This window comes from Squalius cephalus, assembly GCF_949319135.1.
Source record: "Squalius cephalus genome assembly, chromosome: 21".
Classification (NCBI taxonomy): Eukaryota; Metazoa; Chordata; class Actinopteri; order Cypriniformes; family Leuciscidae; genus Squalius; species Squalius cephalus.
This window is the reverse complement of record NC_137142.1, coordinates 2,459,865-2,486,818: the sequence shown is the minus strand read 5'-3', so window position 1 is coordinate 2,486,818 and position 26,954 is coordinate 2,459,865. Positions and strand designations below refer to the sequence as shown.

The following is a 26,954-nucleotide window of genomic DNA, read 5'->3' as shown; positions in this document are numbered from 1 at the left end:
CAGCAAAGCCCTCGACAATGATGGTGCTTTTGCTGGCCTTGTGCACACAGGACTCCACTGGAAGAATCCATACGGCACACCATGTGAAACACCGGGATGAAACGTTTTTTAGCTATTTGGCCCCGTGGCCCGAATGGGCAGAGTTTAGTCTAGCATGAGACAGCAGAGGGTGAGCACCCTAGTTTTCACACACTAAAGGTGCTGAGGGGTAAAGCACTTAGTTGAAGATCGCAAACAATGTTGAAGACCAGCTACAAGCATGAGGTACGCAAGGAGAAGTACGAGCGCTCCGATGAGTACGAGGAGCCCAGCAGCCCAGAGACGGAGTCGGCTCGGGCCGTCCCGGGATGGCAGAACCTGCAGGAGCTGAACAGCCGCTTCGCGCGCTACATCAACCGCGCGCGCGTCCTGGAGCAACGCAACGCAGTGTTTCGCAAACAGCTGGAGACTCTGCAGCGCATCGAGGGGACGCCAGGGCTGGAGGAGGCCTTCAGCGAGCAGATCAGAGTCAACAGGCAACGCATCCGAGAACTGCGATCCGACCGAGCCAAGCTGGAGAGAGAGCTGAAAGATGCAGAGCGCATGCTGGACGAGTACAACAGCAGGTTAGACAATCTGACAGATGATGAAAAGTGTGGAAGGTTGTGGTTGAAGACTTTTGATGACTGATAACCAGAGAGGAGGGGAGAATAATGCGAATATAATAGATTTAAGATAAGAAAATTCGGTTTCGTTCTTGGTGTGAACATGCCTTAACTCTCCCTTGTGTTGGTTTCAAATGCAATGTAGTCAATGAACAGATTTAAGATGCTCCCCCAACAGACATTTTCTTGACTATAAGAAAAGTTGCACCTACATCGCTACTAACTCTCATTAGAGTGTTAGTAGAGTATTAGTAGACTGGTAGGGTTAGGGTTAGAATAAGTTTGCATGTAGTTGCAAAGGTTCTTATAGTCAAGAGAATGTTGGGGGAGCATCTTAAATCTGTTCATTGACTACATTGCATTTGAAACCAACACAAGGGAGAGTTAAGGCATGTTCACACCAACGCACGATATCGTTCTGTTTGTTGTAAGCGCACGCTGCAGTTTCTTTGTCTGTGTCTTTAAATGCTCGGGCTCTTTAAAGCAGGATGGATTCTGATTGGCTGTCAATGTTTTTATCATTCATCAGCTGGACACAAATCATAGTTAAAGTGATTCGGTTCCATTTTATTTAGTCCACTTTAGACATTCTACTAACTATAAGTAACTTTGCAACTATGTCAACTAACTCTCATTGGAGTATTAGGTTGTGAGCAGACTGTTAGATTATGGTTAGGTGTTCGGGTTCGGGTTAGGAGAATAAGTTGACTTGTAGTTAGCAAGTTACTTATAGTCAGAAGAATATCTTTTGTGGAGCATCACAATAAAGTGTTAGCAGATATTAAGCAGAGAGTCTACTAATATTCTAATGAGAGTTAGTTGACATGTCGTTGCAAATCCAACTTATAGTTAGTAGAATGTCTAAAGTGGACTGTCGAAATAAAGTGTTACCAGTGATTCCAGCGATATCGTTCCTCTGTGTCTTTAACTTTACAGTTGGACTGTAGATTTTTAGAAATATTTCTTTTTCGATATTGATAACGTTTATTTTCCTTGGTTTGAATGGGCCTTTATCGTGGTTATTGACCAATGCAGATGATATCAAAATGTCCAAATATCGAGATACTGTTTAACGGATATAAAAAAATCAAAAACTATAGTCTAATTATGAAACTGATAAAAAAAAATGATGCCAGAATACACTGTATGAGAATGTGTTGTCAAATGACTCATTCATGTGGTAACATCTAAATAAACTGATTTATTCAAGTCAGTAATAATATTTAACAATACCAAATCTTAAATTGATTGTGTTTTCAGACCTTTGACTAAACCGTATAATTCCACAACAGTACAACTCCACATTGCAGTGTATTCTGGTCAGGATCTGCTCAAACACGACGTTTAAAGGACTGTTGAGCGGATGCTTTAGCCGAAGTAAATTATATAATATTAATAGAGAAGAGAAGAAAAGACATAAAGTTCTGATTTAAATAACAATGCAGAAAAACAGAGATTTATTAAAAGACTTTAACTCGAATGTAAAGTTCTGATTTCCAGCTTGTTAGTTTACTTGCTACTAAGTGTCTTTAAACTCTGAATATATTTCAAGGATTTGATTCTGCTAAACTTTGGAAAATCATAGGTCCCACTTTACATCAAGTGTCTTTAACTACGATGTAGTAATATTTTAGTTGCACTTATTGTGTACATACATGTTTTTACATTGTACTTGTATTTAAAATACCTAAATGTAATTACATAATTACTGTTAACCCCTTAACCCACCCATAAACCAACAAACCTGTCCTAACCGTACCCGTATCCTCCTCAATAGTGTTTTGTAATACAACAGCAACACAATAAGTACATTGTACATCTTTTTTTTTTAATTTTTTTTTTTTTTTATGTAAGTACATCATAGTTAGACACGTATAAAGTGTGACCAAATATTGTTGTTAATTCTTCCTCAAAGGTGCTCAATGATTCAATAAGAAAACTTTGTTTCCTGATAGACCCATTAAAAAACCTGAAGTTTATTAATGAACTTTTTCAGAGGTCAAGGGCGTAGTAAATGAGAATCAGTCATGTTTGCATGCTTTATTACAGCCAAGAAACCTCTGAATTATTACCAAACGAAATGACATCAGAGTCCACAGATCAAAGCAGATCAATAACTGTTAGAAAGAGCCTTGAAATGAAAACCGTGAACATGCATGATTGTCGTGATGAACTCTACTTGAAATACTCTCTGTTGTCCACAGATACAGAAATGAATGTGAATACCAAGAGCAGCTGCGGCACTCGCTGGAACAGCTCAATAAGGTACAAATATACTGTGACCTGCAGTTTCTCAGGCCATTATGAGGGATAATGTACATCCAGCCGGTGGTTCTCTCAAAATAACCCCCGACAGGATGATGGGGTCTTGATCAGAGATACACACACACTCACACACTCACACACACACACACACACACACACCTGAAGGGGGTTATTCTGAGAGAACCACCGGCTGGATGTACATTATCCTGCTTATTACACGGCTACTTGCCACATAAGTAAGAAATTAGACACGAAATATTGATCTGAGTTGAAATATTTTATAAGGTGTTTAAACGCAAACGGAGAGAGCAGTTTCAGCGGCAAGATCAAACTAGACGGACATTTAAGAGATACGGTTTACAATCATAACACTTATTACACAGCATTTCACCACATAAATAATTATGGGGATAAGAGATATTGATTTCAGATTAAACTGTTGTTTGTATCTCATAATCCAACAGTGTACAAAACAATAGTCACAAAATGGCCGCCGCTGCGTTTGAATGAAACAAGAGAGAGCGAGTCCACGATACTGGATGGCATAATTAAATAACTGTACACAAAATATTGATTCGACTGAGTTTTAATACTTTATTAGCTCACCAAATACAAAACCTCCATGAAGAGAAAACGTTCCTAAGGCGTATAGCGCTGCTGACTTCAGTGACCCGGATGAGCCTGTGTTTCTGTTCTCAGCGGTTGTTATCTGGGAATAATTTACCGCTGGATGACGCTATTGACCAATCAGAATCAAGTATTCCACAGAGCCGTGTAATAAAAAGCAATAATCCACGAGAGATCATGCATCTCAGAGATATAACCAAAGGCGAGGAGGGTTTGAAGGCTCAAGGTGAAGTACCTCAAACCACCTTAGCAGCAGTGAAATCTATGAAACACACACTCAAGTGTCTTATCATTTTTTTATGAATGCAATGCTGCAAGCTACTCAACACGCTTTTCATCAAGCCTTAGGCCAGAAACATATAGAGTTCTTGCATAGAGTTCTTGCAAATGCAAAGGCTTTTAGTTGTCTAAACTAGAAGTTGTGCATTGTTACAGCTTGTTTTGTAACACACCGCATTCCCAGATGTAACACATGGGGTGCTATAGCAGACATTAGTTAAAAAAAAATAAAAAAATCAGCTCAACTTCTATAATGGAAGTTAATTTAAGTTAGTTAAACTGGAAGTTACCCAAATATTAAACAGGACCTATTATTGTTTTTCGCATGTTCATCTCTCTTTAGTGTGTAATGTTGCTGTTTCATCATGAAAAAGCTCCAGTTGTTCTCTATATCAGTGTCAGTGTTTCTGAACTCCTGAAACGCCTCCATTGTAGTCTTGAGTTTCTTCCAGGAACGAACACGTCACAATATTCCTCATTATAATAATTCATGCGCAGAATAAAGGGGCGGGGCCTGGTTGAGTTAGTTAGTAGTGTGTTAAACTGGTGGTTATGGTAAGGGGCGGGACATTTCCCAAACACACTCGAAGCGTTCGACCAATCACAACACACTGCTCCAGCCGACCAATCAGAGCACTGTGTGCTTTTCAGAAGGAGGGGCTTCATAGAGACAGGAAGTAAACAGAGCGTTACTGACAGACTGGGAAGAGAGGAGCCGCAACAATGGAGAATATGGGGAAATAATCAACATTCAAGCAGGAAAACCTGTTCTAGTAGAGCCTAAAACAACATAAAAACTTTGTAAAAGAGTGCAACATGGCCTAAAATTAACACATTATTGAAAATCAGGGAGTGAAATGCCTTATGTTGAGACAAATGTTTCTGAGTTACTCCACCACCACTGTTCACTGAACAATGTTTTCCAGAGAAAGTCTCAATTATGAGTCCATTTGCTCTTGTGTTTGCAGGAAGCCGACACAGTGCTATTGAGGAACCTTGAGTATCAAATCCAGCTGCAGTTTCTGCAAGACGACGTCAACGCTACCAGAGAGAGGCACAAAAAGGTAGGAGGAAAATATAACCCCGATTCCCACTTCTGTCTTTTCAAGGTTCTTCTGCGAAAGTTGAAAGTTGTTGAAAGGAGTGTGTGTGCTGAGCTGACATTTGTTCATTCAGAGAGCAGAATTTGGCATCTTTTAAATGTGATGTCAGCAGTGTTTTTTTGACAGTGACAGTCCATTGTGTGGCTGTGCTTTATCTTTAATCAGTAACTTATGTTGTACATCACATTCAGAGTCTGAACGCCAGAATATTCCCATCAACATGTGCATTAATACAGAAACTATGACAGGAGCAGCCGGAAGCACAGAAGCACACGAGCATAGGCATATGACACCGTCTCACTCATATTATTGTTTAATATAAAAGCATTATTATGTAATAATCTTAATGCTTGTCAATAAGCTTAATGGTGTCCAGTGACTCAAAATAGACTCAAAGTATAAATATCAGTAATATTCTTTATCTGATATTTATTTTAAATATATAATAAATAGCTTGACAAGTGCAGTTTTTCGTTCTTGCGTTGACATATTTCCTATGGAAACAGGAAGTCGGGGGGGGGGGGGGGGGGGGTATATATCAATGCTAACGCTAATTGGAAGGAGGTTTGCTTTTTGTCTGCATTTTGTTTTCTACTAAGTAATTTGAACATCATTCAAGCATAACGAAGAAGTGACAAAACAAAACTGAAATACAAAATGAAGATGTACAGTAAAGACATTTTTACTGTACTTTTTACAGTAAGCTTTTTAATTAGACAAGCTGTTGGACTGACACCCTGTCATTGTAAAGTTGATGAATTTGGTTTGTTGTCAGTTTGTTGTTTGTAGTTATTTTTCCATCCAAAGTTGTGAAAGTTGTGAACTAACGCTTACAATTGGAAAATCGCATAAAACATTTGCGAATAAAGCAGCGTTTCAATCACACGTGTTCAAGAGAACAAAATCATCACTTCCTGGGAAATCGGCGCAAAAGATCAGGAATAAAACTGTAAGTTTCTGCAATCGGACTCTTTTCCCCTCCATCATAAACGAGTGTGTCTCAGAGCGTCAGACGAAACACAGTAAATGCTGTCATGTTCTCTGGCGTTCGGGAACACACTCGTGTGTGTGTGACGCTTCTGGAGGGAATTACACCAAATCATTCTGATCACACACTTCGACTCCGGCGTTTCAGAAACCCCAAACCAACATTAGAGACGCTGCGACGCCATTGGTCCACTGGTTACTCCAGTTATCCAATCACAGCTGACGCTGAGGCAAAGTCACACGAGGTTGAGGGATTCACTCAGTAAATGTATTTCCATTGTAGTTTATGCGCATGTCTTTTCATCGGATAAAAAAATATCCACCTCAATTGAGCACATACATTTTACAAGTTTAAGTGCCTGTACTTTTTTTTTAAAGCACATTTTTAGAATTTGTGCACATCTTGTGTTTTTTATGCAATATCCCAATATTCACGTAAAAATAGGTGGAAATGGAAACATAGCTAGTGTTGTCCATATCCAGTGTGTTATAATGATGTAAGGTAAGTGTCATCAAGATGCCAAAAGACTTTCTCATTTGACAGCTGAGAGTAGATGCCAGTGTGGAAAGTGAGGATGGAAAACCAGAAGCTGTTCTCCTGCTCGTCTGTCAAGAGGCGAATGAGAGAACGTAAGCGACTGATGCTTTTTGCACAGTCATGCATATACTGTGTCTAAAGCCACCGACTCGGTTAATCATTCACTGTTTACTACACATGAATAGCATATGAGGAAAAAGTGAGTAAAATGTGCAAATGTAACAGTATTGCGTCATATGTGCGTCACATCCCCAATGACAACTATTTCAGAAATAGACTGTGAGTCTGTGAGTTGAACTATTTCAAATTTAGATGCATTGCAAAATATTACATTTTAATCCAAATCTCAGTTGGACCAGGTTTGTACACATTGCTTGCGCATCTCTTTCATGCTTACTTTTTTCCCAAACGTTTTTATATAATTCACATTCAAATTCTCACCAAATCACCACCTCGTAAAATAGTTTTCCAATGAGATCGGGTTCGTTTTCTGTTGTTCAGACTACAAAATGACAGATTTATAGTTCTAAAGTGTAATATACTGCTTGTTGGAACAAAGTATTCAGACACTTTCTAGTTGTCAAAATATGACATCCATAGTTTCTCTGAACTTCATCTTTGTTTACTCTGCTAGTACACCTGGGTGATCTTGACTTCATATCATTATTATGCTATTATACATTTATTTGTAGGTGCCTTATATGACTCTCAAGGTCACGTTACAAACATAACAAAACAATCAACATTAAAGCTACAATATGTAAGATTTTTGTAGTAAAATATCCAAAAATCACTTGCACAGTGTGATATATTTCCTGCAGTTGTGTACTTACAATATCCCAAAATTTCCAAAGATTTTTAATTTCAGAGAAATTACAATTTTAAATAATGGATCGTCCCTGTCGCCCTGTCCCACTTGTCGCCTGTCAATGACGTAATATCCACGTTATCCCTGGTTTCCGCCAAGGGGGTAATCTTTCAGAAAAAACCGAAGCTTCCCCGGGCGCCGCCATTGATTAGCGGACCATCACCTGCTGTTAGCATTCCACTGACTCCCATTCATTTTGGCGTCACTTTGACAGTGAATAACTTTACATCTGAGGCGTTTAAAGACTCCATTTGTCCATTATTTATTTCTAAAGAAACACGAAAATGTATAAAAGGCTCCATTACCTTGTATCTTACGTTATGACCCCGTAGAAGCAGTTTTTTGTAAAAATAGGCTAACGATTGCCTCATAACCACGCGACTCTCTGTCGCACAGTCGAGAGATTACTGTATGGACAGAAGGAGAAGCTCACGCACAATCGGGGGGACGTGGAGGCAAAATGACAAAGTAATTAATCAGAATATTTAGCAAAAGTTTCTCCTGCTCCGAGCTCATGGACAGCTCCTACTCACACTCTCCGTCTCTGCAAGATTCTGAAGGGAATGATTCAGATTTCTCTTGGCACAGCTACTAGAAGACAGACGGGTTGCTCACGTCACATCTACGTCGTCAAGCTCAGTTTGAGTCTGCGCAGTCGCTCAGCCATCAGGAAGTGAGTGCTTCTAATTGACTTCACTTTTCTCCGTTGAATCCAATGGGGTCACTGTGTCCATTTCTTTTACTGTCTATGGTTTCCGCTCGTACTGCCATAGTAACCATGGCGACAGACGTGGACAACTGCGTTACGTCTAGCGGCGCGCTCACGCTGTTGTTGTTTCATTCAAACATTATGGATCATCGCAAGCAGACTTTGGGACAAAAGGAGAACTAAAACGAGGATCAATGTCAGCGTGGCGTTTTCGAGATGCCGAGAGCTAGCGTCCGCGACTAACTTCGACTTGACAGAGACGCGCAAAAGTAGAGGTGAGCAAATGTACATAAAACTAATCAGTGTTATACAGCTCAACATGATGAAATGTTAGAATATGATCAGTGTTATTCTAATGTTGATCTCGCTCACTGCTAGTCTCATACAGACAAACATAGAATAACATTATAACTTTAACTTCAAATGCAGTTTAGTGTGATCGTGTAGAGCGAGTGAAACAGCGCTGCATTCCCTCACAAGTTTCATTCGTCTAATAAACTGCCCTGTGTGAGTATTATTCAGCACTTGCGGGTAAGTTAGTTCGGTAGAATGAAATGTCCTTCCTTTATATCCGCGGGACTCGCGTGTGGCGCTGAGATCTGTCTCTCATTAGCACTCGCGCCCTGCTTCATATCAGTCATGTTAAGAACATCAGTGTATTCACTCATCCATAAACATTATTAGATCCATCAGCATAACGGCAAGTTTCATAATTTCGCTCATGCGTCATCAATATACGTCTTTGTTATTGTAAGAGGTTAGCGACCCCTAGCGGCGAAAAAAATGACATATTGTAGCTTTAAACAACAAATGATCCTCATTGCAGACTGGACAGACTGGATACAAATACAGTCCATGTCCACACTAATACGGTTTCATTTGAAAACGTATATTTTCCTCTCCGGTTTGGCCTTCCGTCCACACTGAGACAGCGTTTTTATTAATGAAAACAAAGATTTTTTTTTTCACGTTGTAGTGTGGACTGTGCAACCGGTGGTATTTAAAAACGATGACGTAAATTCAGCCATGTGACGCATATTGTACCAATAGATATTCATGTTTATACCTGTATTGTGCCTGTTATGTGCTGTTCACTTTCACACTGTTGCTAAAAATATTCTACATTGCACACTCTTCATATCACAGTCCTGCAAAGCAATACATGAGAGCAGTTTTAGCGTTTTAGACCAAACATATGGAGACTGCGTGCGACTTGGACCGCATCAGAATGGTGTACTAAATAAATAAAATTTGAATCATATCAGTGATCTTTTGTGGGGTTTTACGCATGCACAGTAAGGTGGATTTAGCGTTTTCAGGCGTTTTTCAGAAGTTTCTCATCCGCACTGAAACGTCCGAAAACGCCCGAAAATGCTTGAAAACGCTAGTGTGGACGGAGAGAGTTTATAAACGAAAACTCTGTTTTCAAATGTATCCGGATTAATGTAGACGTAGCCACAATCACATAAAAGCCTGTCTGAAAAATGAGTGTTACGACGAGATGTAAAATCAAAGGCCAGTTTCACAGACAGGGTTTAGACTAAATCAGGATTAGTTCCATTAGGACATTTAAGTCGCTTTTTTTAAACGTGCCCTTATGTTGTGTTCGGGTCATTTTCCCGTACCTGAAAATGCTAGTTAATGTTATTGCATTAGACTAATATTTTACTGACTTTACTCAGCCAGACTCTAACAGCTTCCCAAAACATTTTGATACTTTTTGTATTTTTTTTGTGGGTTTTTTTCTACATTGTAACACTTGTGATGATCATGGTCAAAAATGACCAGCCAACAAAAAATTGCTTATAAATTTCTCATTATGCTACATCATCACCAAATATTAGATTCGATCTGTTTGTCAATTTGTTTTCTTTCAGTTAGGACTGGTTTTATATTTCTGTTTGGAATTGATCAATCGCAGGTCTTATTTATCTGAGCTTATGTACCTCAGTTTAGTGAAAAAAAGTGTTATTTGTGGATAATTTTGTCAAGGCCTGCAATCTATCAGTTTCAAAAATAAATACAAAACTTGTCCTAATTTAAAGTAAACAAGTTGACAAAAAGATTCAATCCAATATTTGGTGATAAAATAGCGTAAAGAGTGATTTGTACTAAAACAATACAAATTTAATGGGTAAACATTAAAGCACACTAGTGTGATAAACAGTGCAATTTTTTTTCATATTTTATGTAAAAAGGTACGTAAGCTCGGATAAATGAGGCCTACGATTTATCAGTTGCAAATATAAATACAAAACCTGTCCTAATTGAAAGAAAACAAGGCAAACAGATCGAATCCAATATTTGGTGAGGGTGTAGAGAGAGGATCAAGAGATTTATAATTAAGTGTATACAAGTGTTATAGGGTTTTCAACATGGCGCAAGGGTTAAGAAAAAAACATTACTGGTGTGCATCTTGAGACAAAACAATGGCACTGACATATTTTAAGATACTAAAACAGCTCAAACATGCAGTTTTGGTTTGGGACTATTGTGAGCCTTGTCTGTGAAACTGGGGGAAAGACTTTCATATTTCGCACATCCGGTGGATGCAAGGTCCATAAATATAGATCTGCGTGAATAAAGGCTCGGGAGCCCATTGAAGTTTGAGGAAGAACAAGAGTGAGTGCAGACGTGGATGGTAATGTAGGAGAAGGGGTGTAGATGAGAAGAAGAAGAAGAAGGTCAGAGAAGGGCAAGATTATTGAGTGCCTTCCTTGAAGGTGATTTTTGGACTAACTGAAGTATGTAGAGAAGCTTTGAAGGAAGGCCGTGGAAAAGAGCGTTACAGTACTCAATACACGATTAACTAAACATCACATTGACACTAGTTGGTTTAAAGTTATTATAAACGTGCCTCTTGTTTTTCAGTTACTTTAACAAAGAGTTCCATATGATTACAAATGTACCCCCCCCCCTCCATATTAACCCTTTCCACCAAAATGAATTATTAAATTATACATAGAAATATTCTTATAAATAATAATAATGCAAAATAATGAAATAAAATGTATAACATAAATAAAGACATTTACAAATAAGCATATCCATTAAAAAAAATCTTAAACCCTATTATATTTGGGGTCTGTACATATAATATTATGACTATATAAAATCAAACATAACACAGGTCAAGAGTCTTTCTAAACCTTTAAGTGATATCCATCAACTTTAGGGGGAGAGTCTTCGTCCTCTCAAAATATGTAATCATGGGTTTCCAAATCCCCCCAAAAAACGGACTAATCCTTTCATTAAAGTCCCCATGACTAGCCTAGAAATCTAGACGCACCCTAGCGGCAGCATAGCCGCAATTTAATTTTGCAGTCAGTGTCGTCTGGCAACTCTCCGTTGGCTTGCGAGCTGGAAAAACCAAACTCTAGTCAGGCCAATCACATCGTGTATAGAGTCGGTGGGCGGGCTTAACATAATGACGGCAGAGTTGTGACGGTTCCGCGTGAATTCCCGGCTACTTGAAAACAAAGAAGAGCTGCTGGCGAACAGCGGTCTGTCCAATCGGCTTTGGTCGCGACTCTGGAAGACTTGGAGTTAAGCTTTTCTTTGAGAAAAGAACAAAGAACGGCACTGAAGTCATTCTTAAAAAAGGAAGATGTGTTCGGAGTTTTGTTGACCGGATACGGCAAAAGTTGAATCTATCAACTAGCTCCGCTGGTGGGCAAACGCTCTGGTTGGTTGTAGCGCTGTCCTATCGCGTGCAGAAGGGAATCTGAAAGACAAGCGTTTATCCCGCCCCTCGGATTGAGCCCTGCCAATGGTGTGTTTTTTTTTTTGTTGTTGTTGTTGAAGTATTGCAGTATTTATTCTACATAATTTATACTTGCACATTATTATTGTGTCAAATTGATGTTTCTGGAAATCTTGAATCAGAATAAGTTCCTCTTGTAGCATCTCTTCTCTTCTCCGATGATGTGGGCGGGGCAACCTGTCACTCACATGAGATCAGCCAATAGCAAACCACAACCATCCAATCAATTTCCCACAGACACAATCAAGCCCCGCCCACATTTGTTCTTGTTCCAGAAGCGTTTCACTCGGATATACGACACAATAGGGAAGAAAAACTTCCTATTCAATCCGACTTTAAACATGTAGGTTTAAGTGAGTGATCCAGCGTAGTGGTTCTGAGACCCTGTCACTGGAACCACTGAAGAATAATTCCTTTGCATATGCCACTTGCTTTGATAATTTGTTATACACTCAAATCTAATTTATAGAGTGATCTATATAATCATCTATTTTCTTTTTATTGTTCAAGGGAAACATTCTTTGCATTCCTCTAACGCCTGTTTTTCTTTAATGAAATTGACCTTTCACCAGTCCCACTCCTGATGTGCCCCTCCACTGATCCCTGTCCCGTGTGTGTGTTTGTCCTCCTCCACAGAACCTCGCGGAGATCCAGACGTATCTGAATATCCTGCACCAGATCAACCAGACGATCCCCCTGATGTCGAGCTCGTCTGTCTCAGAGGTGGGTGAGCTTGTGTCTCTCAGCGCCTCGGGCCGTTCTGACTCTCGGGTCACAGGGAATAAGAGCTGTGTGTCTCTGAGTGGTCAGGATCCCTGAGCGATGACACCCTTTATCTTCCTTTATCACCGTTCTTCTGCGGTCGAGAGCCGCAGGGCTTCAGACATGTGAAGCGCACGATTACTGCTGAGGAAGGTCTCATTTTAAAACCCATGTTCTGCTTTTTGGCTTGTTTGTTTTTTACTTAAAGGGGACCTATAAAGCCCCTTTCACAAGACGTAAAATAAGTCTCTGATGTCCCCAGAGTGTGTGTGTGTGAAGTTGTAGCTTAAAATACCCCACAGATATTTTTTTAACGCATGTTAAAGTTGTCACTTTTTGAAGGTGAGCAAAACACGCTGTTTTTGTCTGTTCCTTTAAATGCAAATGAGATGCTGCTCCCGGAAAAGAGGCGGAGCTTCAACAGCTTGTGTGTGTGTGTGTGTGTGTGTGTGTGTGTGTGTGTGTGTGTGTGTGTGTGTGTGTGTGTGTGTGTGTGTGTGTGTGTGTGTGTGTGTGTGTGTGTGAGTGTGTGTGTGTGTGTGTGAGTGTGTGTGTGTGTGTGTGTGTGTGTGTGTTAGCAGCTCTGATTACCTCACACACACACACACTGAACATTTCAAAAACGTTTAGCTTTTTATGTTCAAACCGGAGTCAGACAATGATGGAGAGACTCTAGAAGAAGAGACAACATGTAGAAGCAACAGGACATTTCTGAATGGTTAGTTGATGAATTTATGAAGCTGATGTGTAGTTATCTTCTAGTCATTGATTAGCATATTCTGTCATTATAATCTATAAATCGTGTTCCGGGGGCGGAGTTTATGTAAATTTTAGGGTTAGTGATGTCACTAACCCATGAAGAAGCTCATTGTAGTCCTTACCATCCGTTTGTTGTAGTCCTTAAAAAGTGATTTCTGGTAAAGAAAATATCTCTCTTTGCTTTGAACTTTAAGCGTCTTAATGTTGCCGATGTTGTTTATGCTCAAACAGCAACATTACACACTAACTAAAGTTAGAAAAGTCAAATCATAATCAACCACCCCTTTAACTCTTTCCCCGCCAGCGCTTTTTTTTTTTAAAGTTGCCACCACGTTTTTATCCAAATTTGTATCATTTCCACAAAAGTTTCATGGCCCCCAGAATATTTAGTTGTAAGAATATCTAAATATGCAATATGTCAAAAGAAAGAACAGACCCTCTGCTTAAAAAAAAAAATAAAAAAAAAGTTTTAATCTAGCTTCATGCATCCTTTTTTTATCAACACTTATGAACAAATACGTGTGTAAGTTTCATTAAAAAAAGCAACATTTTGAGCAAAAAGCAGAGAAAAGCAGAGCCGGCCATCGCCATCACTCCCGGATAACCGGAAATGTGCAGCGAGTCGGATTAGCTGAGGTGACGTGACGCTAACAGACAGCAGACAAACGGCTAGTAGTGACATCACTCAAGTGTCTCAACCTGTCACTCAAGTGGCCACGCCCTTAATTATGCAGAAATATAAGGCTTAATATAATTTAAACGAATGGGTTATAAAAAAATGCACCCCCCTCACAGTCGTCATGAAGGGCAACATTAGCTATATAGACCAAAACCACTTATAGTACCAGACTATAAACATATTTTGGGCATTTTAACATTGAGTCTCTTCTGCAGTCTCTAGTGGCCAGTCAATGAGTTGCAGTTTAAGTCACTTCCGTCATATATTGACGCTTGATCAAGACCCCTCAGTATTAAAATAATTCCAAAAACAGTATAAACGTATTAACTCGTGTTTCATTTTAAAGTCTTCTGAAGCCATACAATTTCTTCGTGTGAAGAACAGAGTAGATATTAATGTTTTAATTGCTGAAATATTCCCGCCGCTCAATAAACGCACACAGTCATGTCTCATTCAAAAGATACATCTTTAGCATGACTCTTTAGCATTTAGTCACGAGACACACAAGAGAAAACGCAAGTTCACAATCAAAGCTGACGTAACGTTTCTTCGGGTGGCAGTTTTTGAATGTGCGCATGATCTACGGCGGATGGAAATGGTGATCGCGTTTGGCTCTTTTCTTCACACAGATCAATGGTTTGGCCTCAGAACACGTAGAATATTTGTACTTTTTAAATAAATTGGATTGTAGTCGTATCTGCCTGTTATATCTGGTGTTTTATATCATATAATACACAAATGAGTAGGTTTAGGGATGGGGTTGGGTTATGTTCAAACGTGGAAATAAAATAGCACTTTAAATAGTGTAAATAAAAATAAATAAATATGCATATAAAAATATGCTGGCTGATTAAATTTGAGAATCACACTTCATGTCATAATGGCAAAATTATAAACCAATTTATAATTTCATCATGATATAATTCCCATGCCCAACACGTCTGTGTATCATGCCAAAAGTTTCTTATAAAAAGACCAAGTATGTGACGAGTAGGGTGTGAGAATGTGCTGTTTCATTCAGTAACATGCTTTTTAATGTTGATGATCACATTATTTTACATATGCATCTGCTTACATATGCTATTGCTTGTTTCTGCTTCTTCTTCGCCTGTGTTTTGATCAGGAGATTCTGCACTCTTTCAGTAGATGTGTAATAGCGCCCCCTACCGTATATCAGAGAAAACACAGAAAGCCAGAAATGTTCATCAATGGCGGGGAAAGAGTTAATAATTAGTTGTATTTGTTGTCTTTGTAGTCTCTATTAGTGGTCAAGTCACTCTCAGATTGTTTCAAAGCAGCTTTGCATCGATACACAGGAAAATAACAGAGTTAATGTTGCAGAATTTGTCAATTATTATAAAACATATTCAATTTCAGATGAGCAGAAGACAATAGTGTTATTCAACTCAAGTCAGAACAATTTTGAAACAATTCAGTTCAATAAGTGTTGAAGTTTCAAAGTTAATCAATTATGAAACAAATTTATTGTCTTGATTTACATCCTTTTAGTTCAGATTTTGTTCTTATCCGATAGTGTCAGTGCAGATGAATCGATAATATTCCTGAATAGTAATTGTCTATAAATTGTCTGCTGATATAGAATATTAGGGGCCAATACAAGAATTAGTGAGTTATATGAGCATTGTATCGCTCATCATACACTTTAATTTCAGCAGTTGAGATGTAAACATATGCACTGAATTTAAATTAACTTTTTTATTTACTTACAATTTATAAAAAGAAAAGAAAACACAAACTGGTAGATTTTTGAATTAGTCAGAAAGATTATTTTTAGCTTCTTGTTATTTTGGGGGGTCTAGTGATAATAGGTTACACTTTATTTCGATTGACTTTCTCCTCAAAATAAAGTGTTACAGAAGAACAGAAAAAAAAAACACAGAAAAAAACCCCTACTAATCTAGAGTCAAATCAAGTCAATGACATTCTGAGCCAAATGTGAGTTGTGCATGTCTCTGCAAAGCTCAATGGCACAACGCTGAAGTGGGTTGCTATCCTGAAATGTGGTTGCTAAGGTGTTCTGTGTATCTCTCTGGTGTGTGTGTGTGTGTGTGTGTGTGTGTGTGTGTGTGTGTGTGTGTGTGTGTGTGTGTGTGTGTGTGATAGTTTATAGTCTGACAGGTCAAAGTTTGATTGCTTAGAGAAGAAATAGCACAAAAAAACAAAACAAAAAAAAATCCAACATTTTGAGTTATCATGTCTGTTGCAGGTAAGTTATGAGATAAAGTTCAGCCTATTACTTAGCTTTAGCTGTTTGTTCAAATTACTGGCACTTAGTAATGGCAATAATAATGTCAATGCTTGCCATAGCAAACATAAAAAATAAGCATTTAAGCACTGAGCTAATATCGTGTTCATTGTGAAAATGGGTGCTTGTGTGCAAATGTCATTGATATTTCCTCGCTTTTTAAATGACAGACACAACCACGAAAACTAATAGCGTTGCAAGGACGAGTAAATCTGGATTCTGCAGGTTTATTGCTTGTGATTTTTTAAAAATACAAATAGGAGTTATAAAAAGTGAACGTTTACACGACAACTATCTACATCTCTGTTCCTTCGCATTTTTCGTTTACAGACGACAACGTTGTCAAAACGACTAAAAGCGCTGTATTCTGCAGTCAGGCCAGTAGATGGCGATGTCACTTTGTACAAACACGTAATACGCATGCGCATGATGTCACAGTTTTCACAAATTCACGTTTTTTTGTGGTTTACACGGAGATGATAACGATATCGTCTTAAAAAACTTGCTCTTTGTAACCCGTTTTCGAAGGTTTGCTTTTTCAGGTTACCAAAATGCCATTGTCGTGTAAATTCACAAGCGTTCGTTTTTAAACCCTAAGTTGTCAGTTTAGACAGTTTTAAGAGCTGTTTAATTCGTTTTATTTAAATGGTGGTACAGCAATTAATGAAATATGTACAGGAAAAAAAAGATAGCATTCCTTTAAAATTGACTACATTTGTAAATAATTAAACTGTTTAAAATGTCATATTACTTGTCAGTTTTAAACCTTATTGATTTACCTTTATGAATAATTGAATCCTCGTGTGGTAATTCTAGCGTTCTTGTCCTAATAAAGAGTCTTGTGCGTGTTTGACCTTCAGCTCTTTTAGAAACGTCAGTGTCGGGATTTGAAAGGTGTACAGTGACACGAGTCGAAGTGAAACATGCTCGAGCTCTGTGTGATCAGATCACAGGCACACTTTGATGATAAGGACAGTAAGAAGTGTGTGAGCTGCTGTTTTCCTGCAGGATCAGGAGCGTGTGATGGCTCAGAGACGGATGCCGGGTCTGAGGACTCAGATGGAGGAGTACAAGAGCGCCATCTGTCAGCTGAAGGCCGAGAAGCAGCGGCTGCAAACTGAGGTACCAGAGAGTCTCTCCGTCAGAGACACAGCAGAACCAGAACACCTGGAAACACGAATAAAAAAAAAAAAATGAAGATTTGCCTTAAGATTTTAAGTTAAGAAATTCAAAGTTTAAGTAAGCAGTGCTGGCAGATTTTTATTTTGTACTTGTACATTTTACTTATTCATGCACTTCAATGTCAACATTTTTATTAGTATAAACTTAGCTAGTTATAACAAGCTAATTCAATTAATGCTAACTTGCTAATACGCTAACATATAACATGGTGTAGCACTTGCTGTAAGAGTGCAGCAATACAAAGCTTTAATCAAACTTGCTCTCAAACCAAGCTCATGCACCACTTGTCACCATGATGATAACTCTCCTAAAACCAACATTAACAGAAATTATTCAGAATTAGCATTACAAAACATTTATCACTACTAAATCTCCCACTTAACATTAATCTAGCACACAAAAAATACATTATATTACACTTAATTTTAGCATTTATTCTCCCTTTCGGGTGCCATGGGCAAAGCATGCTGGGAAACAGAAATCCCAGCCCAGTTTCAGTTTAAGTTTGTTTAAATTAAAATAAATCATTTCATAAAACTCAAAACAATGAACCAGTTCAGTTTACTTAAAATATATAAGTTCGGTTAACGTGAAAGAAAAAGAAAGTGTAAAATACTCATAAAAGTTCATTAGACTGAACTAATTAGTTTAATTCAAGTTTGTCCTACTCAAACCGATTAATTATTTTTGAGCGTTAGGGTTTACAATAGATACAGTAGCCAAAAATGATCAAATTATTTAATGATGGACGGGATTTTAAACCCTTGAATTAATTTTCTACTCAAACATGTATGGGAGACTCTTTGAAGGGTTAGTTAACCCAACATTGAATAAATCAATCAATAAATAAACTGTGATCAATTACTCACCCTCACGTCATTTCAAACCTGTAAGACTTTAGTTCATCTTCAGAACACAAATGAAGATATTTTTAATGAAATCGAATTAAAAATATGCTTAAAAAATGTCTTAACTAGATCATAAAACTAACCCGTATGAATTGAGCGTTTTAGTTAAAATATTCTGAAAAGACTTCATATAAAGATCGCTTTATATGATGAACAGATTGAATTTTATCACCCGTCGATTTTTTTTCTGTTATCAATGCTATTGGCCACTGTTAGCAAGATTCTTAAATATACATATTGTTATGCTTAGTAGTTTTTTTTTTTTAAATAAATAAAAAATGTATTCAGCAAAGACGCATTAAATTGATTAAAAGTTACAGTAAAGACATGTATAATAGTACAACATATTCTATTTAAAATAAATGCCGTTCTTTTGAACTTTCCATTCATCAAATAATCCTGAAAAACAAAAGTATCACCGTTTCCATAAAAATCTGAAGCAGCACAACTATTTTTAACATTGATAATTAATAAATAAATGTTCATGATCATCAAATCATCATATTAGAGTGATTTCTGAAGGATCATGTGACACTGAAGACTGGAGTAATGATGCTGAAAATTCAGCTTTGATCACAGGAATAAATTACACTTTACTATATATTCACATAGAAAACAGTTACTTAAAATAGTAATATTTCACAATATTGTTGTTTTAGTCGTATGCCTTTATTGATGAAAAATACTGTAAAAACAGCAATATTCTTTCAAAAAAAAAAAAAAAAAAAATCTTGCCAAACCCCAAACTTTTGAACGGTAGTTTAGTCTGTATATACAGACAGTGTCTTCATTAGTCTTTATCAAGTCTACAGCCCTATAGAGGAAAACTTTATCTCTCTTCTGCTCGTCTTAAAACTAGACTGTGTTACGTCGAGAGTTTTCAGAGCAGAAGTCCAGTATAATCGGACTATAATGTTTTTCTAGACCTCTGCGTTGGAACAAACCATCAGGACGAAACAAGAGAGCTACGACGACGAGATCCAGCGGTACAACGATCAGATCGAGACTCTCAGGAAGGAGATCGACGAGGCCGAGAGATCTCTGGAGAAGTACACCAGTAAGTGTTGGCAGCTGGCCATGTACCAGAGCTCTCTGGAGAACGAGCTCGAGCGCTACAAGAGAATCATCGAGAACGAGGACAACCGGTGAGAACGGGCTCCGTCTTACACTCCTCACACCACCTCCTGAAGCGACACCTGTACATGTGCATCTGTCGTCTGTGTGAGATGCTGTCACGTTATTTTATTATGACAATCACACTCTAAAAAATGCTGGGTTAAAAACAAACCAAGTTGGGTCGAAAATGGACAAACCCAACGAATGGGTTGTTTTAACTCAGCGGTTGGGTTAAATGTTTGTCCAACATGCCGGGTAGTTTTATTTAACTCAACTATTGTTTAAAAACTGTATTGTTTGCTTAAAATGAAAATGAACATTTATTAATAGGTTTAATAAATGAACATTTATTGATTAATATGATTAATAATTAAACAATAAACATTAATTTAATTGCTTATTAATATAGGCTATGTTTTGATTATTATTGTTGCCTCTAGTTATTATGTGTCTGTTTTTTTATTTCTAACCCATTTTTTGTTCATTTTAAGCTAGTAATTTTTAAACAGTTAAATTTTTAAATAGTTGGGTTAAAAAAAATGTCCAGCACCTTGGGCAAACATTTAACCCAACCGCTGGGTTAAAACAACCGAATCGCTGAGTTTGTCCATTTTTAACCCAACTTGGGTTGTTTTAATGCAGCATTTTTTAGAGTGTAAGCACCAGTTTTTTTCATTACTGTACTGGCCAAAAAAGTCATCATCGTTGCATTTGTTGTACAAAAGAATGCAGAATTAATCATTTCAAGCTAAAAATAATGTAATTTTTCTTTGGATCAGGGCAGGCTAGCTTCCACACAGTGGCAGTATAACTACATCATCTTTTTACCCCATAATCCAAGGGAGATTTTATGTTGGCCACTTTCTTCATCTGTAATTAAAGCCTTTACAGATATTTTAGCATAAATGTATTCCAGCATCATTCATTAACACTTTATGTTTGATGTGCTTTGCATATTTGTAATATCTGACAATGCTTTCTCTTGGAATCTTCCTCAAGTCTTTAATACGGCTGCTTAATTTTCTTTCTCCTTCTCGCAGACTGAACTCGGCGATAATTGGGACACCTATTACTCTGCTCACAAACAAATATGAAAACCCCCACAATCCTGGCATGAGCAGGCAGGGTAAAGGTGAGAGTCTGCTGGGGGGGTTATGTAACATGACTGCATCATTGTGATAGTCTTTGTGAACAGGCAACAAATCAAGAGCTAGCAGCTGCAGGCCTGAAGGAAGGGTTACGCCCACTCAGCTGTCAATCAAACCCACTCTGTCTCGCTCAGGCGCTCCAGGCTCGTTGAATCTAGAAGCATAATAAAATTGCCTGTAAGATTCTTTGCATGGGCCCTGTTAACAATGATAAATGACAATGACCTTATGTCTGGGCTCAAGTAACTGCTGTTTGTTAAGAGCCACAACACGTTTCTTAAGAAGAAAGGAAATGGTTTAGGTTACACTCTGCCCATGTGTTTGAACGTGTGATGTGTACTATGCAGCACATTTGTCGGCATTACGTCTTTTTATATTGTATAAAATAGTACCATTTTGATATTTAAAATATCACAATTTTATTTATTTTCATATCTAAAATAGTGAAATTGCTTCACCCCTATTTACACTCTTATTTTTATTTTGTAAAATTGTAGTGAGTGAATATATATATATATATATATATATATATATATATATATATATATATATATATATATATATATATTAGGGCTGTCAAACGATAAATCGCGATTAATCGCATCCAAAATAAAAGTTTGTGTTTACATAATATATGTGTGTGTATGGAGTATAATTATTTTCTATATATAAATACACACACATGCATATATATTTAAGAAAAATGTGTTATTTATATATAATATAAATTATATATAATATAAATATATATACACAGTATATACATGCAAATATTTCTTAAATATATACATGCATGTGTGTGTATTTATATATAGAAAATAATTATACACTGTACACACACATATATTATGTAAAAACAAACTTTTATTTTGGATGCGATTAATCGCGATTAATCGTTTGACAGCCCTAATATATAGATATATATATATATATATATATATATATATATATATATATATATATATATATATATATATATTCACAACAAATAAGAGTGTAAATACAGGTGAAATAATTTCACTATTTTAGTTTGAGTATATGTTACCATGTGCCAATTGTAAAATTCTAAAATAGAATGTTAAAGCAATATTTAAAAATAGTCCATATGTTTCTAAAATGTTTTCTTTCTCTAATGAAATTTTTCAAACACATGACATTTTCATGTAAATATTGACAATAATCAATTATAGGTTTGCCTTCTGTCCTCAAAATTACTTTCCATCCAGTAAGTTCCCTTTAGCTAGTCTAGTGTAGCCAGAGCTTCACCTGGTTCATGAGGTTTGGCCTGGAGCCGCTGGGACTGGCCAAGGACCGCCCACTGTGAAGTGACCAATCACAGTTTAGTTTTGTTCAGCGTCATGTTTAGCGGTGGGTAGATGTCTGTGCAGTAACACACAGGCGTTCCGTAACAGACTCAGGGTACTGTAGTGTTTACCTGCATATGCCGCAGATATTCCCTTCTCAGCGAGGAACTTCACACGATCTTCCATTATAGATGTGAGATGACACAAATAATAAATTAAAATCACTTGGAAGTCCAAAGGGTCGGCCATGATATTAGCAGGGTACAATGGGGCTAAAGAAAAATGTGCTTTTCACTACTCCCATAGTGTATGATTGCAGAAAAAATATATGTTTTTGTTGAACATTGATGGAGCAACAGATTTGTGTGAGAATAAATCATAAAAGTGGTTTATTTTGGTTAAAAATATTATAAATGTATAAGGTGTGCAAGGTGGGCCTGTAAGACCACAGACACACGGGGTAAAACCATCAAAGGGTCAGAAGACCCAGCTTGATATATGACATGTCCTATCTGAATCTGACCATGTCAACAAATGGAAAATTCAGCTGGCTGTTTATTATCATGTTAATTATTGTGCCTCAGCAGGGGCGTCTCTTATCCCAACTACCTTTTACACGTTCTTCTGTTATTGAACATAAATTGCTTTAATTACCTTGAACAAAATTGAATGTCATTAACAAGAACTTCGTCTCAAAATATATTCAGTAATTTTAGTGATTCTCATTTGCTTGCTTAAATCTACAACATTTAAAAAAAAAAAAAAAATTGGCGAATCAGCGATTGCGTCAAGGATCAGTCAAATTTCCACGTGCATCATCAAAAACGGTTGTTAAGAAAAGTGCTGAACTTGTTTTTTAGTTGTTGTTTTTTTTGCCATCTAGTGATTTAGAAAAGAATAAAGTCGAATGCGCCTTTTACCCCGTTGTGCCCTGCTTTTCTGTATCCAGTAGGTAAATGTTAGCCCTTTTCCACCAAGGAAGTGCTGGAGCCGGTTCGGAGCCGGTGCCTACTCGCGAACCAGTTCTTTGTGTTTCGACAGCCAAAGAACCGGTTCTCGGCCAGGAAAATTGGTTCCAAAGCAGCACCAACTCTTTGCTGGACTAGAACCGTTCTTTTACCACGTCATGCTGATGTCGGGGGCTGGAGGCGGGGTTACTGTCGAACTTCTTCTCGAACGTAACCTCCGTCTATACTGCCGTGCAAAGGCAAAAGACCGTAACTTCGTTTTTGGTCGAAAATTAGTTATTTATATTTTTGGCACATTCAAGACCTTCTTTATCATGTGGATAAGTATCTTGAATCAATTCCGTTTTTTTTTTCGAGAAAATAATGATTTGTCTTAACAGTAACTTCCAAAAGCCCATGAGAAACCAAGGCAGAACACCGTAACATCAGTTACCGCTCTTTGGCTTTGTTTTGGAACGCTCAAATTACGAGTTACGGTGCTCTGCCTTTGTTTAGCCGCGCGTCAATATGAAGTTACTGTGCCGGTGTTTAATCAAATAATGCTACCTACCAGATTGTACGGTTATCTGCCTTTGTTTTAATGTCCATTAAAATTAAAATTACGGTGTAGCCTGTGTACTTTGTACAGCTGCCATCAGTCGCTCTAACTTCTGATGTTCTCAGAGCGGTCAGAACATTTAGTATGGTCTGAACCGTCTCCATCAAACGTGCGATATCGATCGCGAAGGATTATGCAGAGTTGACAGAAAAACGTTACACATTGCCGTATCAGATGAATACAACCAAGAATTAAAGCTCGCAAACTAGCTGGCAGAGTGCCAAAACTTCGCCTTCGGCCCCGCCCTAAACGCGGTGGATCGAGTAACGCTGGACTAATAGGAGGTATTTAGTCATGTCAAATGTATTAATAATGCCATCAGAATGCAACCAAAGCACAGGATAGCAATAAGTAGATGGCTATAAATAATTGTAAATCATACAAAATAAATGCCATGATCACTAGATTTTATACAGGTGTGTACTATAATGATTTTGTTAATGGTGATCAGCAACTAAATATTGATAATGTGGAAGTTACTGCCTTTTGCCTTGGCATGACTTCTCACTTTTTGCTGACAATACAAAGGCAGAGTACAGTAACTTTAAAATAGTGGTTAAAAGTCAAGTTTGAGCTCAATATTTTTTTATGTATATAATTTCCATTACTAAAACATCTATTTGCCAGATTTCCAGTGTCCTACCTATAATTAATTTGGCGGGACAACTAAAAATCTTTAAAGTCATTTTTCTCAGTTCCACACTCTAGCGACTTAAGGTCTTTTGCCTTTGTAGGGCAGTATAGTAATCCAGACGAGCAGCACAAATGTGTTCTAAACGTCTTCTTCTGACCCCAATATAGGATCGCAAAGCCTGGAGAAACATTTGCAGAAAGACGATGTAGTCCGCCATTGTAATTGTTATGCTTGAAGTTGGCGCAAGCGTTTCTGGGAAAGCTAAGACGTATGGCAACGTACACAGTGATGTAATGACGTCGTTCGCTGGGCTCTCTAGTCAGTGGAAAAACAAACAGGTTCTGAGAAGGTTCGCAAGTTGAACCAACTTTGAACCAGCACCAGTTCCGAACCAGTTCTTTTTTGGTGGAAAAGGGGTATGTGTGAACGGATCTCTTTTAAAGAGTGCCTCCAACAAAACGTCCGAATGTCTTTTGAAGTTTTTAAGCTGTGCACTTCACAAACTTATTTTAATTCAGCATTTAGTTGGTCTTCTGAAGCACTCATTGCTGCAGTCCTGGAACTTGTAAACATGTCTTTTTGTTTCCTGGTGGATCGTTAAATATCGTTGCACACTAGGGGCCTCATTTATAAAATGTTGCGTAGAAACCATCCTACATTTGATCTTACGATCATTTCTCAAATATGTGTACGTGTGATTCAGAGAACGGACATACTGTACGCACAAAAGAACGTGCGTACGCCTCTCTTCCAGATGTGAAATTTATAGATCGCAAATGATCTTGAAATTGTGCGCAGCTGAATGGTTTCAATCCCCGACTTGTAAACGCAGCCTAATGAATGACATTAACATATAAAAGAGCGAAGTCAACATCCAAATCCTTTACTTGAGAACAGCGAGCAGCAAGAATTTAGGTTTTAGATTATATTAGAAGCTTAGATTTTCAAATACCTGCAGGACTCTTATTCTGACATGGCGCTAAGCACTTTTCCACATCAAAGACCGTTTTGTATAAAAGCCGTGGATTTTGGCGAACACACACTCTAAGATTAGATCTGCGTTCACTCGTTTTATAAATGAAGCCCTAGGTTTCCAGAAAACCTGTAAAAGTCAGCCAATCAGATTTAGAGATTTGTTTGCAGTTTAAGCCCTATACTTCAATACTGACAGATTTACAGTTATCTCTTAATCCCCTCACACAAGCGCTCATCAATGTGGGTGTCTATTGTCATTATGTCTCCAGTTGTTTGTTGTTGTTTTACATAATGGGACTGTGCAGTGTTGCCACCCTCTGGACAAACTATTTAGTGGAGAAAAAAACCATCAAGGTACATGTGTGAGCTGAGCATAGAGTATGAGCGGTTAGAAAATCTGCAGTTAAATGTGTTCTAGCTTGCTAAGTGGGATTCTCTTCAAAAGGATGTTCAAACATAAGAGTATAAAAACCTGAAAGAAAAAAAACCTGGCAGTAGAAGACGACAGTTTACATTGAGGCTTGCTATAGTGCCCCCATGAGGCAGTGTTGAGAATGCAATGCTTACATTTCCAGTGCAAAAATATGAACAATCATTTGAGAGTGTTTCACGCCTCAGCTTGGCCAGAGCATATTTCCAAAAGACTGATACGCACCTTTATTGAAATACTTTATTTCACAAAGTATTTGCATAACAAGACTGACCCTCAGATTGCACCAAAATCTATTATCTGCTTTTTTCAGATCTCACCCAAGACATCCATGTCATCACCAAAGTAAAGCCTCGTCAGAAGAACTTGGCTAAGAAAGTGTTTAAAATGAAAGAGATCAGTTCCAAACAAGCTAGTGGACTTGACGATAAGACAGCAGAAGAATTTGTGGAGGAAGAGACAGAACAAGTGATGGAGGAGCAGGGGGCGAGAAGAGAGGAACAGGCTCCTGGAGAAGATGTGCCTGATGGCGCACGGATCAGCAAGGCCTTCGACACGCTCTGCAACATCTTTCGTGATCGCATGAGGCGGGGAAGGAGACCAGAGCCCATCGCAGACTTCTTCACCAAGGGACGCTACGTGCTAGTGACCGGCGACTCGAGCTACCTGGACCCCTGCTTCTGTACAACCACCCCGTCTGCCAGTCACATCTTTGTAACATTCGGAGGCGACAGGATGCCTTACGATCCTCACTGGACACATACACCTTCCCCTACCCCAAGCCCCCTACCAGGACCCCTAAACCCAAAGGGGAAAGAACCAGAACCGAGCCCCAGTCCACCACCAGACCCTCATGGCAAGAAACACCCCAGCCCTCCTCCACCAGGCCCTCAAGACCCCAGCCCTCCTCCTCCAGGCCCTCAAGACCCCAGCCCCCCTCCACCAGGCCCTCAAGGCCCCAGCCCTCCTCCTCCAGGCCCGAAGCAGCCCTCACCCCATCGCGGAGGCAAGAGCAAGATCCCGGAGGATCCCAGCATCTTCCCACCCATGCCATCGCACAGCTCCATCCCCCCAGACTCCATGAGTTATGAGAAGCTCGAGGTCATTGAGTCAGTGGAGAAGCTCTCGCCTGACAAAAAAGTGAAGGGCTATGAAGAGACAACCACAGTGGTGGAGACCATGATTGAGAAGACCAGTAGAAAGAAACATGCCGATAGATCTTCTTGAGCCACAGAAACATTCTGCACGTTCGATCCATTCTTGCCTCTGACCCGCTCCGGTTTTGCCGTTGACGAGATTCCTAGTGCTGCTGTTAACTTCCTGAAACATTGCCTTTGGCCTTTACTGTCTGAAAACTTGGGAAGCTAAAACTGAATTGCCCCATCTCCCCCCTCACACAAAAAATGACTTAAAGGAGTAGTTCACTTCAGAATTAAAATGTC

At 38.4% G+C, this 26,954-nt stretch overlaps 1 protein-coding gene across 1 annotated transcript; it reads left to right on the top strand.

Moving 5' to 3' along the window:
• Positions 1-130: 130 nt before the first annotated feature.
• Positions 131-26,954, top strand: bfsp1 (beaded filament structural protein 1). Its single transcript, XM_079855506.1, has 8 exons — positions 131-605; positions 2,849-2,909; positions 4,784-4,879; positions 12,420-12,506; positions 17,258-17,371; positions 19,264-19,484; positions 20,496-20,587; positions 25,826-26,954. The coding sequence occupies exons 1-8, from the start codon at positions 238-240 to the stop codon at positions 26,737-26,739; spliced, it is 1,953 nt and encodes a 650-aa protein (XP_079711632.1). The 5' UTR covers positions 131-237; the 3' UTR covers positions 26,740-26,954.

What these genes read in the sequence shown, in the direction of transcription:
- bfsp1 (XM_079855506.1), top strand. Translation starts at nt 238, where the DNA reads ATGTTGAAGACCAGCTACAAGCATGAGGTACGCAAGGAGAAGTACGAG. An exon ending in CGAGCTCGTCTGTCTCAGAG is followed by an intron (nt 12,507 to 17,257) that starts GTGGGTGAGCTT and finishes GTTTTCCTGCAG; the next exon opens with GATCAGGAGCGTGTGATGGC. An exon ending in CATGAGCAGGCAGGGTAAAG is followed by an intron (nt 20,588 to 25,825) that starts GTGAGAGTCTGC and finishes TGCTTTTTTCAG; the next exon opens with ATCTCACCCAAGACATCCAT.